We start from the raw sequence: 15461 nt of genomic DNA, 5'->3' as shown, positions 1-15461 counted from the left end.
TGAAAGCTTTCATTTCCGCAAAAGAAACTTTTTCCCATACCCTGTTCATTCCACTACTATTTATGGCATCTTGAGCATAGCGGTTGGTCTCGGTAACAAAATTTTCAATAAGGTTATTAGTGAGAAAAAGCAGCACATACATAATGGGAGCTGAGTCTGGAGGTGGGCAATGTCTTGGACCAGGAATCTCATTGAATGAAAAATCATGTTTAGGCCTAATAGATGAATCATCATTTTCACTGACAGGAACCCATATTCTTTCTGGAGAATAGGCTAAGTCACTATCATTAGGAGTAGCATTAGTACTACCCTTAGGCCTACCTCTAGGCCTTGGAATATTTGTTACACTAGGGCCTAAGCTAACATTTTGCTCAGAATCAGAACTAGAACTCACATCAAAAAATCTAGGCCTAGTTTGTAGGGGCAGACCAAATCTGGTTTGTGATGTAGACGGTCCTAAATTGGCAGGATCGAACGTAGGATCATCGTCCGTATCGTCCAAGTCACTAGTGCTGTCTTCAGAAGAAAAGAGATCATAATTGGAAGTGTCATTACTAATAGTCCTTACATTAGCATTTTGAAGACAGGAAAACAATGTGTCCTCACTTACAGGCGATGCTTCACGACGTCTTTTGTTACTCATTGCTAAATGTAAACCAGAAAAGAAACATTACTAAACTTCACAGCAAATGTAACATAACCTCACATTACAACGTCTAAGAACAAAACCAAGTGTACAAAGCCACAACGAACAAACAGCTGCTACCAAAGAGAACCGAACATCTTGTTTGACACGTCACTGCCTTCTGAATTGCATCTTTCTACTGAACAAAAAAAAAGTAAAAACATTTTATAATAATTATAATAATTTGAAAGGATATATGTTTACGTTTCGTTTGATATTATATTACAAACCGAAAATAAAGAGGTAAGGGAATAATTTAATCAAATGAAGGGTGCCGATTTCTCGGCGCGATGCCGTTTTCGAACTGATTTTTCTATGCCGATATCTCGGCTCACGGCCGTTTCGGAAAAGAAATTCGAGAGCCAGTATATCGGCCCGTGGCCGTCAAGATTTTAAGATGGACCTGCCACTCCTTAATAAAAGGAAAAGTTTGTGTAGTACAAGATAAAAATAATGATAAAAAGTGTCATGGTTACTGACAGGATTTATTAGTACCAATGTCCATATAATATATAGACATTTGAAAAACTACAGAGAAATTTCAACATTACTATAGACAAATGTTTCCAAAACTACCTACAATACTACTACGATAATTTGTAATTAATTATATATAGTTTTTTGAGCACAATCAGAAAAAACCAAATTTCAAATATAATTAGAAATATATACATACATATTTTTTTCTTGTAATGTGATTCATTCTGATTGTTTGTAAAATTAATCAGCTGTTTAGTTTTAAACTTACTATTCTAAAACTTAACGTTTATTTTAGAGTTTTTAAAATATTAATCAAAACTTATATATTTGTGTTCAGTTTAATTGCTCTTTCAAGTGCTATCTCTTACTTAGATCCAAAACTCTTGACACCTCAGACTGTGTGTCCATCAGCTATTCCGAAGTATTAAATTTGTTTCTGCACTGTACTTAGCTCAAATCAGGCCTGTGTTACAGTTTTAAATGAAAATTACATTTACGGTTAAATTCTCACCATCTTTATATGCTTTGTACTATTTGCTAAACCACTACTTTCCATAGAAAGCATGGATAGATGGTTTATTATTAATCTTATATCTTGATTAGCGCTCGCTATAATTTCTGTCAAAGCATCTGGAGTTAGCTTCAATTTCTCCTTATAACAGAGAGACATCATTGCACCCTGAAACAGAACACACAGATAAGTGGTTTACTATCAATCCTATACCTTGGTTAGCATTTTATATAATTATCAAAACATCTGGATATAGTTTTAATTTCTCCTTTAAACAGACCCCAATGAATTCTGTGGATAATGCCAACTTATTTTCACTTAAAACCAATGGCAAAGATTAAATATATGTCATAAATGCCTGTTGAATAATAAAATCTCCGAATAACAGTAAAATATTTTAGAATATAGAAACGCTATACATAATTTTGGGTTTTATTTTAGAAATCATTAAAATATTATTGACTAAAGAACTAAACCTGAATCACTCTAATTGAAGGTATGAGGTACTGGGTTATTAATGCTGATATCAACATGAGATGCATTATTGGTGCCAATAGAAATATTACAATACAAACAAATCTGAATTAAAGGATCAAATATAATATTAACTTAATTATCTAATAATATCTACAGTAACTAATAAGTGAATACAATAGCATTTACAATGCAATGGTAACTAATTCTTGAGCAGTTAGTAACATACCGGTATTACTCAATTTTTTTTTTAGTTGAATTATTTCTTCCATATTAAAATGACAAGCAGAACATATTGTTTATCAAGTAATTATTCTGGAAGTGTCTTGATGGTTTCTTTTAATGGTTGTAGTTGGTGTTGCCATTTAAACATATCATGATAGGCCGAAACTTAACCAGTATGGCCAATAGTGATCAATACGCCAATAATACACATCTGCCTGTAGATATTGATCACTATCAGTCATACTGGTCATATTATATTTTAAGTTTCAGCCATTCATGATACTGCGCTATCCCCGTTACCTAATATGTACAAGATCCCCAAAAGGGTTCACTTCTGGCTAGTTTATATCTTCCAGTTTAAACCTACATTGGATATAGCAAAAACTGCTGTGTTACAACCCTATGGATGTCCTCCAACCTCACCCATCCAGAATATCTTGTCACTACAGAACCAGCACAAAGGTTGGTATTAGGAAAAAGTGCAATTTCTAAGCTTCTTGCCCTAAGAGAAAAACTATCCTGTATGGCAAAGATTCAACGTAGTATGAACAAGAAAATATAGATATTAGTTATATTGGGTATTGCAACAAAGATTGTTTTTCGTTTCGAGACTATTTCTGAAAAAGTAATAAAACTTTCTTTGCCAAACTAGAAAAATCATATGGCAATTCATTACAATTGGAATTGTGGAAAGATTAATTCTGCTCTGCTGAGATATACATTCCTCAATATAATTTGGAGAAGTTAATTAATTAAACAATACACTCATATTCACTCTACATATTATCTCATGAAACTGTGCCAACAAACTCATTCAATAAAACATTGAGATATGTAAAAAAAAGACCATTTAATTAAATAATTTAAAGTGATTTAGTTAGTTGAAGGTCCCAAACCTTGATTTGTTCAGTTCTGGGTTTAGAGAACCGCAAATCAAAGCAGTAGTTGGAGAGGCTGCGTATCTTGGGATGGTTGCGATCATTGCACATACAAATGATAGGAACTCGTGCACCCTTGATCAACTGTATCAGCTCTTGTACACCTCCTCGGTCTTCGTTGCCAGCCATACCGTCTACCTCGTCCATCAGCAACACATGCTTCTTGGTTACCTGATCTCCTTTACCTGAAACATCCATATTTTCTTATTACACTTAATACTCAGTTACTGAAATATAATGCGCTGACATAAGTACTCAGCCCTACAAGTACCCTATTGTACTTTTTTGAATTAAGACAGAGCAACAATTTTTTGGTGTTATTACTTACAAATTGTCTACTTACTTCTAAGAGTTGGTATATTTTTATAATAGCCAATGAACTTCCAAAATGGAATATCGTAAAAAAGTGGTTTGTTACAACTCGTCGTCGCGTTGCGGTCGCGGCAGCCGGGCAGCTGTTTGTTGCCGTTCTGCTAATTCGTCGTCTGCATTGTTATTGATTTGCTTGCTTTTACTTTACAACGATTGTTTTGTGAGTAAATACAAAATTAATCATGACAGTATTGAAAACAATCAAGTGCTAGAAGAGTGTTAAATTCCAAAATTTTTAATGACTAGATTATGTTCTATGTACCAAATTAATTTTTCTTTAATGATTTAAAGACCAAGTGCTGTATATAAAAAAAATGGAAATGTAATTCAATACAACGGATGTACAAACAAGCACATTATAATTCCTTGAATTTTGCATAAGCAATAAATCAACCCTCCAACTGAGCATGAAGTAACTTCAGTATAGACAAGGCCATATTGGCCAATTTGCAAGGTTTTTTCCAAATTACTATTAAATCTATGTGCTTTAAGCAAAGATAAGCTTATTATACATATTTATTTTTGTGAATGTGTGTAGAATTTGAATAGTGAACTGAAAATAATATTAGCACTCATAAAAAATATCCTTGTAAAAACTAGTGGCTGCTAAATTTTACAGAAAAACCTAATATTGAGTTTCCCATTTTGTAAAAAATGGCCAAAAGACAGAATTTATCACCCAGTATACAGTAAAAATATATAAGGCATACATTTCATACTAACATACACAACAACAAAAAACAAATTTACCAATAATAGAATGGTTTTTTATCTTTTGATAGGTCATTATAAAATATTACCTTACATGCAAACACAACAAAAGTCATGTCACAGTAATTCCAAATGTATGTTTTATTAGGTAAATGCAAATTTGAAAATCATAGCGAAAAATTTAATTTGAAAAATTATTTTAAAATTTATTCCTGATAGTATTGTTTTTTCTAATTCAATAATTCTTTCAAATAGTATAGAATATAAGCTTTTTTATTGAAATATTATACAAAAAGTTTTTCCTATGGTATGACACTTGGAAATACAGGTAATTTTTCTATCCTTTTCACAACTTTGCAGTTGGTACTAACTATGCAACTACTTAATAAGTTTCTAAAAATCAAGAGATTTTTTATCAGAAATGTTAATACCTATTTGGGATAGTTTTGTTCATTGGGAACACATAGATATCATATTTGTTGGGGTTAAAGCTCTGTTTAATGGTTTAAATACGCCATAGAATCGGAAATAACACAACTCAAAATAAGTCATTGGGTAGTACGAGGATTAAGGATTGCTACAAAAAAATTGTATTTCACGTTATTAATTAAAATATTTGAATACCTGTGAAAAATGGCGACAAAGAATTAGTTGACAGCAACTCTGATACTTCTTGGTGAAGCAGTTTCTTCGACCGAGTGTCTGAAGCATTGAACTCAACCACATCGAACCCCAACTCCCTGGAAACAAGATGGGCCGTAGTTGTCTTCCCTGTAAAACAACATTAGAAAATATAAATGTAACATATTGTGAAGGAAACAGGATGTTTCCGGACATTTGCCATCGTTCAGTGAAACAAAAAAATCAGTAACACTATGTTTCGAGATCTGCAATCTGATCTCTTCTTCAGGTAAATAACTAACCTAATACATAATTACAAACTAGGTTAATTAAACGAATCATACCAAAACGTTATAGCACGCCTAGTCAGGAATCACAACCACCATGTTGTGTGTCAACTTCACTTACTCTAAAACATGCACTTAATAACATATTGCTATTGTTTTGTATTGCTACTTGAGGTGAGAGATGAGGGGAACTGCTGAACAGGGTCAGTCTTACACAGTGGAGAGTGAAACAACTATCCTAGAGCTCATACTTTCAGAGGCCCTACACTTCATAAAACAAAAGTACTGGAAATATTAATGTAGTATAAACTTAGAAAAATAAAATTGTAGAAGGCATCAAAAATATAATAGTTTTTATGAATTTAAAGGTGTTGAGATATTATCAATCAAAGTTTATAATTATCGTGTTTTAATTTTTTAAATAATGTTATTTTATTTTATTATATGGTTATCTCATTTGAATGATAATATATATTGTAATGTCTACATGAGTGTTCAAGATATAAATGTCCACTATTTAGATTATTTTTACTATCATGAGGTAATTAATTATAACAATATGTTTTTTACATTATTTAATTTATAACAAGGGTAAATCAGGGTATAACAGGGTTACTAACCCTGACTTCTTTAGTCCCTTGTAGTCAGTAATATTTCTAATATATTTCTATCATTCATAAAGAAACAACTAAACACATTTTCATTCAAATATTTTTAATAAAGAACGATTATAGTAGGAAAATTACAATTTAATGCAGTGGAAAATATGGTAAGTAAAATATTAATTAACTTTGAAAATAAAATGGTGTCATTGACTTAACACACTATTATTGACTGAATGTCATGATCTTCTGATTTAAAGATGTTTAATTACAGCACAGTGGCACATGTATCTGTGCACTCATTGTGCTATAAACTAGTATTTTATTTTAGAAACCTATTGAAGGGATATTTGACAAATACCCCTTGTGCTCGAAACCTTTAGTTATTAGACGTAAATTTTGTATTTGTATAAGGCAAGTTAAATCTGTTTCACAAAATTACATTTTAAAACAGACTAGAAAGTTTACTGAGCCACGATCTTTAGCCAATAACTTCAACATTATACACTGTATTTTCACTGCTAAACCAGCAGCATTGATACTGGGTTAGTACTCTATTTCCAAAAATGTGAATGTTTTTATTGTACTGATCATAATTACTTTATTGTCAATCCTTGTCAATCAAAGTTGTCCTATTGTTGTTGCTCTGTTGCTAAACAGAACTTTAGAAAAACTAATAAATTGAAATATATGACTTAGATTATAGTTTATTGACCAGAATCAATAAATATAAATGAAAATGACTTACCCACACCAGGTGGACCTGACAGTAAAGCAGCTTTAAAATACGCTCCATCATCATTCTTTACCCAAGGACCTAAACAAAACAAATAAAGTGTTGGATTATAAATAGACTGCAAAAACTCTGCATTTATTCATCCTAGATATAATTTACAAGTATAGGGGGAAACATTAAAAAGATATTAGCCTGGGATTAGCAAACTTTCATTAACGAATTTTGTATATCTGGATATTAATACTTTGCGATATGGAGGCCACTAATGTGGCCAAAACTTATCTCCCGCTCAGCTCGGATGGAGTCTCAGGTGGTTGTCCTTTCAGCTCCCCCATCCTGGCCCAGCTGGATTCTGCGTCACCACTCGACACTTGTTACCATGTTTGTCACTTTGATTCAGATTTAAAGGGCAGTTTTTGACCTTCGGCTCTTTAAATGACTGAGATTTAAATTAAATTCAGAAATAATTTACAAAGTTTATTAGTTCCAAGGTTGAAACCTTTTTATTGGTTATTTATTATTTGCTCTTAAACAAACCAAGTGATATGTAATTTAAATCATAGGTTCAAGGAAAAAATTCAAGGAAAATTACAATATATTTTGTCTCAGTTCTAGAAATAGATTCTAGACATACAGTTTACAATCTTTACAGAAGACAAACTTTTTATTCCATTTTCACAATGCTTAAACCATTTTTCTATGTTATTAGTTTCAAACAAAAGATAACATCTTAAAAAATCCATTTTTAAATGATTTATTTCTTAGAATGTAACCAAATTTTTTATTTTGTTTTGCCATATCAGTTGGTGTGTACAAAGATTATTCCAAACAGAACAAACAAACAAAAGTGCTCTTGTTAATGGAGGGTTTTACACTGAGTTTTCTAAATGTACTCAAAATAATACAAATTAAATACCAATTATCAAGGTTTCCATGTGATTTTATTTTACTACCTATTATTTGCATTAGACCTCAAAACATTAAAAACAGATTAAGATTATCCATCCACGACAAAACTGAAAAAAACATTATAAATTTATTTTTATTTTTACATTAAATGTAAATATTACTTTATATAAAGAACATAAATTATGTATTATTTATTAGTAACAGCACAAATACAATGTTTATTCTATTAATACATTATTCTCGTAAACAATAATATCAAGATATTAATAAATTATTTAGAATTTTGTTCACAATAAGAATTAAAAAATCATTACTTACCAGGCTTTACCAACTTCTTTTGTCCTGAATGGTTATGGTGCCAGTTCTTAAGCCAAGTCGTCAGTTTATTGACACAACTTTTGTCTCCCTGCTGGCCGATGATTTGCTTTGTTGTAATTGGCTTGTATTTCTCTACCCACAGATTACTAAGAGCACTTGACAGTTTACTAACTTCTTCTAATTTCATGTCAGATGTTACAGATTTTTCCTTTGACAATGTATTTGTATCTTTTTGTGACGTTTTTGAAAAGGCTTTTTCATTGTGTTTGGTAGAATGCTGCTTTTCTTTTGCATCTTTACTTTTTACTGCAGGTTCTGAGCAAATAGCTTTATTACTTTCTGAGTCTTTCTTCAACTCCTTTTTATCATTTTGATTTTTGTGGATAGGCTTATCTAAAGACAAACTTTTTTTAAACGGTGATGTCTTTGGAATGGTACTCGAGGTTAATGTCTTCTTTGAAGGAGATTTCTTAAATAAAGAATTTTCTGATGGTGATTTCTTTGGCGATTTTAGAGATAGTTTACTAGGAGACTTATATTTGTTATTAGTTTCTGGTGTTTTCACAGGACTAGTTTTAACTTTATTAAATGTATTAATACTTTCAGACAAAAATGTATCCCCCTTTGTTTTAAGCTTTTTCCTTGGTATATCATCACATTCAGTTTTATCTTTTTGTTTCTCTGCACGTGTGAATTTTTCAAGATCAGGACTCTGTTTATTTGTTACCTGTTAACATAACAGTTGGTGATAGTGACATAATGAAATTGAAATATTATTTCATATATGAAATTAAGGAATAGTTTAAAAAATTGGCTACTTGGTAAATGTATTTCTTCTATTGTAATATCTTTCTGGAAGACCAGGTACAAATCAAAATGATAAAGATATCGATCGAGTTTGCTTTTTAGTGGTGGAGGATTGATAATTATTACTCTATGAATTAGCTTCAAAGGAAAGCATCAGTAAAGGTTCAGTTTATTGAATTTCAACAGAAGATTTGACAACTAGAAAGTCTTTGCAAAACTGTTCCACAGGACTTGTCAGAAGAACAAAAACAGGTGTGACTTGAAATTGCTCAGAATATGTTAGAATGCACACAATTGGCCCAAATTTGCTCAAAAAAGTCGTAGGCGATTAATTTTGAATGTGTGTATAACCCAGATACCAAAATGCAGTCTTCCTAATAGAAACAAGTAAAATCGCCTCATCTGAAAAAAGCACTTCAAGTTTGAAGCACACTCTAGGCCATACTGACTATAGACAGCAAAAATTAGTTCTTCACAAGAATGCACTTGAGAGTGAAAACGACACTAAAGAGCACTATTCAGAAGTTCTGCATGTTCTACGTGATCCAATGTGGTATAAAACATCCCGACTCATGGATGCCTGTCAAAATCTGGACAGCTTCATCAGGACTATACTGCAGTGCATTCTTCCCCCATGTTCAAAACTTCATGGTTAAACAGAGTATCCTCGTTAACTAATATTGCAGTTCACAATTTCTGGGTGTTCCCTCTTGAAGATGTCCCTTAAACGTTTCTCATTTGAGACAAGAAATAACATAATGCAAAACTGAAGTTCATTCCGAACGAGGCTTTCAAGATACTTCCAAGTGGCAAGAGCACTGGAATAAGTGTTTGGAATCTTAAGGGGACTATTTTTAAGGAGATAACTTATTAAAAACATGTTAATAAATAAATAACCTTTATTCAGATTAAGTTTGGATCATTTTTGAACACACCTCATATTTTTGAAGATCTATAAACGAGGTAGAGTAAAAACATTTCTAAAGTCAATGCCAAGAGACACCAGTTTGGCAAATTGTCTGTGCAAACAGAAGAATATTAATTAATGATATTGCATATAAGGTATAATTCCACACCATTCTTCATGGCCATTTGAACATGCCAAAAATTGTTTTTTGCATGGCCCCAAACCACAAAGAACAACGGATAACGATAGATGGTGGATTAATTGGTGCGGCCAATGCATCCACCTTACTCGCCAAAACTCACAATGCCCGTTTTTAATGTTCATTTTAATACATAAACAAACTGATTCATAATTAGATGCTGCCAACATTATTTCTACTTAAAAGAAAATATAATTCATCACAGTAAAGAAAATGTTTAGTGCTAGGACTCTATTTTAAAAAATTTAACTCAATAATATTTTTCTTATTTTAAGAGCATTTAAAAGGTGGATTATCAATGCTTCAAATCTCAATTATAAATACCTATTTATTGACATTAATTAACTACTAAAACATCAATTTTTTTGTAACATTTTATGGAAAATATTGCATTACCTATTTATATCCTAAAGTTCACATGTAGGACACCAATCAAATTCCAACACTGTTTTTTTTTAGAATGTCTGTTTTTTTTAAGAATTTCACAGATTAATTTTTAAATTATGAAACTTACACTTGCGCTACACTAAAATGGTCACAAAGAAACGATCTTTCCAATAAAGTTGCGAACTAAATTTGTATACAGTATTTCACAATGCTATAGAACATATAATTTGTGGTATATCCATTAATTGAAAAGAACCTTAATTAAAAGAAGAGTAGGAACTTGCTATACTTCTATATGTATATCAGCAGCTGTTAATGACAACCAACTATGCAATTAATTAATTGTTGAGTTATTTATAGTGTTATACTTTATATGTTTATATTTCTTTTATTTAACCCTCAAACTCGTAACTACCCGTTTTCTGATGGTTACGTTGCCACACGTGTTGGCAGCCACCTAAAAATGGGCGGTCGGTCGGTACATCGTCTGTAAAAACACTTTTTATAAAGTATTTCCGCCTTGTACTAATGATATTTAGGCACCAATGTAAAGAGGACGAATTCCTACAGGGTGCTCATCCTACAGAAAAAAGCCATCAGAATCCTTGCTGACCTTGAACCTCAACAAAAGCTGCAGGCAAGCCTTCCAAGCCCTTGGCATAAAGACTATCACTGCTCTGTACATTCAAGAAGTTATTCTACATGCTCATAGTCTGAGTCTTCAAACAGGGAAAGACTTCCACTCGTACAATACTCGTCATGCAACTAACTATGTTCTGCCCCCACATCGCACAGCAATCTTTGAGGAAAAGCCATCCTACATCGGCCGGAAATTGTGGAATGCTCTACCAGATACAATGAAAGGATTGAAGAGGAATGCCCTACAAGGAAGACTGCATAACCTCCTAGTAAATCAACCTTTTTATACACTGGATGAGTTCCTGAATGCCTGCAATGGAGAATGGAGACTACAAAAACCTTGACTTTGTTTCATCATAAGCTAACTTTTTGTAATATGTGACTCTATTACTATTCTTTAAGAATATGTCAATAAAGAAACTTGTCTATTGTCTATTGTCTACTCTTTATTTTAGCTGAGCCTTCGTTACCAATCGAATCTGTAATCTGTGACTCCTAATGCTAATCTTCTTTGACAGCCGCTTACGTTCTATCCAAAGAGACGAATTCAGAGTTTGAAACATTTTTAAGTTGTTTGTTATTGTTTGAAAATCTACTAAATTGAGTTATATTTAATTGAAGTAATTGGTAGTGGTGTAATTTATGCAGTAATTTGTTGTTGTGTGTTGTGTAATGAGTGTTATCTTTGTGTGAATTCATTAATAATGAATTGGTTGTTTTTGGATTTTATGTTTGCATGCTAGGCTAGTTGCTTGGGACTTCTCTGCATGACTGCTGCCAAAACTAATATTATATAGTAAAATTAACCCTTTTTTAAACTAGGTCTACTTTCTTAAATTAATAAAATAGAGCCATAACTGAGGAAAATTTATATGACAGATCTTCAGATCTGAAAAAGCTTGGATTTGTTTTGCATGCTTTTTCATATTCGCGCATTGTTTCAATATTCTGAAATTATAAACATTCAGATCAAACAATTATCATGATATATATTTAATTTATAACATGATAATAACTACATAAAATTTCTAAAAATCAGGCTATCTTGAATTTATAATTGAACAATAAAAATATTGTTTTCCAGGGGTGGTCCCACATTTTATTTTTTCCTTATAAGCGTTTATGTTTGGTATTCTGTACAGGATAGTTATACAAAATATTTTTATGCAGATATTTTCTACAATTATTTATGAATACAACCATATATAATATATCATGGTTATATTGATTTATATACTTACATTTTTTTTAAGACATCTGCAAAATACCCAAAAGTAGCCCGCCAATACCGAGTAATCTAACTGCCAGTTCTAGGGTTAATTTGAGCCCTATTTAGTTTGACTTTATGGCCGGAATTAAAAGGGTCAAAATGTGAACAGAAATGGCTCAACTTGTATTGAAATAAAATATAAATATAATTATTTTACTTACTGAATTTAATTCATCGGTTTGATTTTAAACTGATTGAATTACTATTATCCTGATCTGTTTCACTGATTATGTGAGAATCAGTTGTACTTTTGTCCAGTATGTCAAGTCCAACGGCATCAAGATTCAACAATTCTGATTCCAAATCTTTATCAATATGGAATTCCTTATCCTCCTTGGGAACAGCTTTCTAAAAATGAATTCATGGTTAACATTTTTTGTACTATTATGTACATAAAATTAGAACTAAACAAGTAACATGTAAATAATAATGATTATGACATACTACTATGAAAAAACTGATGTGAAAATCAAAAGTGCACTAGCAAAATACGTTTTAAATGTTCCAGCAAACCTACCTGAATAATTTACCAAAAAGAGAACATATTACTGTTTTTAATGGGAAATGTAGTCAACCCAATATAACATTCTCCTTAAATGAAATTACAAGCTTTGATGTGTAATTTACTCTTCTAATTAATTTTTGTTGGATCCAAAAATCATGCAAAAACAATTTTATTTCAAACCTTTGCATATTACAATTTTTATTTGTACAAAAATCATTTTATTTTAATTACTTTTCTATAATAAATACACGTGAAAGTATTATACTATTTAATACGTAGTTGAAAAAACAAAATTATTAGTCTCTATATTTTATCTTGGTAGGATTTTGTGTGAAGAGCTGAAAAGAAAAGCAATCAAATTTAATCCAATAAAACATACCTTAATTATATTGCGGGCATTGTCCCTTTTTATTGGCTTGGAGCTAAAAAATATCACTTGCGTTAACTTTTTCCGGCTCAAAATATTTTGATTTGGTTTTAGAATCTTCTTCCTTTTTAATTTCTTTAGGGTTTTCTGAAACAATATAAAAGTCTTATTTAATTCATAAAACTCATAATATAAGTAAAATATATATATATATATATACAGTGGAGTCCCGCTAATCCGAACACGTGTAATCCGAACGTCGGTTAATCCGAACAGGTCCAGGAGGAATTATTTATAACGATAATGAACAGTTATAGGAACTAATTACATAAACAATGAAAATGGGTGCATCATTTCGTACATAAACAAAGAAAACTTTAAATTAAATAGACATACAGTATTTTATTAAGACAAATTGTGTACGGTACAGTACAAAAATAATGAAGTTAAATACAGTACCAAATTGAAACTTATAGGTTAAGTATGAGTTAAATGACTGTATTAAGTGAAATCAAACAAAAATTGGACGTACAGTACTGATATTATTATTGAGTACAATATTAATTGTTAAAAGACATAAATTCAGTTATTGTCTTCTGCCGCATTGAAGAGAGTCTATTGGATGACGCGTAGTTTTCACCATCGTGTCATAAACATGATATCGGCAGGTGTAGCAGTAGCCTGTTGCTCTAAGTATCGTAGTGCAAGGTTAAGCGCTGCTGCACCGTCTGCGTGTGGCACCAACTCTCCTTATCACCCAGGTTCTCGTTGTCCCATAGCGCGTGGACCCGTACAATATCCAGTACGCTCACATTGCTTAACAATAGAACTCTCACACTAAATACGGTAAATGTGCTTAGTATTCGCAAACACGTTTATTTGTCAAGAAATACAATGCAACAGTCAGAAAACATATTTTAATAAAAAAATGTTGATAATTCTATAACAAAATAGACCCATTCTCAAGTTTAAAACCGTATTTTTCTGTAATTCTGGCTAATCCGAACAATCACATAATCCGAATAGAGCTCGGTCCCAATTAGGTCGGATTAATGGGACTCTACTGTACATACTACTTTAGGAGAGAATTTAATGTTCTGTAAATCAAGCTTGATTTATTCCATTTCTAAATCGTATTATTTGTAATAAAAATTAATTATCTAAAACTTACCATGTTTGTAATTTATAGATGACAGTTTAGTTATCAATGATAAAACTCTTTCTCAAGTAAGCAGACATTGGGAAATATTACTTCGAACAATGTGATGAGGATTTTTGAGTGAGAAAAGAGATGGTAATCAACAGTACAAATCCAAAAGAAATTAATTTGTTTTAATAGTGAATAAACATTTTAATTAATTAAACAGGGTTTGTCACTCAAAATCACTTTTCAAAATTCACAGTTCTTTCCTAGTCAAAAATTTCCAATTCTCTCATTCATTATCAAACCAAATAATAACTGAAATACTGTATTATACCAATACAGTGGAACGGTTTATGGTTTATCGTCACAAGCTGTATTTGCAGGAAATTCCACAATGTTGTGGTGGCCTAGCAAATTTTGTCACTAGCGGTATATAATATAAGAAATTCGGTGACTATTCATCACTACCACTTATTTTAAGCTCCTTAGTTTTTAGATGAGTCTTTCAGCGTTTTGACATAACATCATGTATACCTAATAACTTTCCTTTCTGTGATGTTTAGAAAGTACATGTAATCCAATTTGGAAAAATAAAGAGAACAAACAATTACCAACACAGCACTACCGTGGGGCAGACTGCAGTCCAGCATTGCGGTTCAGAGATCTACTGTGTACAAACTTTCGGTACGAGACCACAATTTCTCCTTGAGATCATCAAAACATTAGCTGGCTACAAAATAAAAAATTCAGTTATGCTATTTAGAAACATTATATTGGCAAGATTGTGAAAATTCACAGCCTGTTTAGTGCAGAAAAACAATAGAACTACATGGTCAATGTCTCTTGGTGAGACTGTCCTGTCACAGCACGATTGTAGTATTACTATTATACATTCTCGTCAAAGCATGGCAATTGGTTACTAAAAAAACTTCCTAAGAAACAGTTGATGTTAAAAAATAATTCTTATTTATCCATTACATTTATCTTTTATTCACATTTGCTAAGAATAAATTTATATATTAGCACCTTAAGTTGACACTAAATTGTAATTTCACTTTAAGAAAAGAAAAGGTAGTTAAAAAAAGGGACCATTACTAATTATATACTGATATTAACAACAATAACCTAACTCATGGCTAATTATAAAAATACCAAGGAGTTATCTTGAAAATCAATTGCAATTTCCAACTTACCAACAGCCACAGAAGTCTTGCTGCGCTTAGATGATTTTCTGTTAGTTTCCTCATCAGAATCAGAATCAATCACAACTACTCTTTTTCTCTGGCTTGGCTTTTTCACATCTTGTGTCTTTTCATTTCCAGAAGATTTTTTATCACACTAAAAAAATGATCTGATATCCTAGAAAG

The 15461-nt window shown here is 31.6% G+C and overlaps 1 protein-coding gene across 1 annotated transcript in view; it reads right to left on the bottom strand.

Annotated features, from left to right (window-relative positions):
* Positions 1-13014, bottom strand: part of LOC124371770 (replication factor C subunit 1) — a 49263-nt gene extending 36249 nt beyond the window's left edge. The window contains exons 1-7 of the mRNA XM_046830114.1: positions 12963-13014; positions 12240-12426; positions 7870-8596; positions 6655-6723; positions 5021-5167; positions 3272-3498; positions 1677-1844 (exon numbers count right to left, since the gene is read on the bottom strand). Coding sequence (XP_046686070.1) covers positions 1677-1844; positions 3272-3498; positions 5021-5167; positions 6655-6723; positions 7870-8056 — 798 coding nt within the window. The 5' untranslated portion in view covers positions 8057-8596; positions 12240-12426; positions 12963-13014. The remainder of the gene's footprint in view (positions 1-1676; positions 1845-3271; positions 3499-5020; positions 5168-6654; positions 6724-7869; positions 8597-12239; positions 12427-12962) is intronic.
* Between the last annotated feature and the right edge of the window lie 2447 nt (positions 13015-15461).

The sequence above is a fragment of the Homalodisca vitripennis genome, unplaced genomic scaffold (genome assembly GCF_021130785.1).
Source record: "Homalodisca vitripennis isolate AUS2020 unplaced genomic scaffold, UT_GWSS_2.1 ScUCBcl_1984;HRSCAF=6292, whole genome shotgun sequence".
Lineage (NCBI taxonomy): Eukaryota > Metazoa > Arthropoda > Insecta > Hemiptera > Cicadellidae > Homalodisca > Homalodisca vitripennis.
Note: the sequence above shows the minus strand (reverse complement) of the source record. Positions and strands in the feature narration are given on the sequence as shown.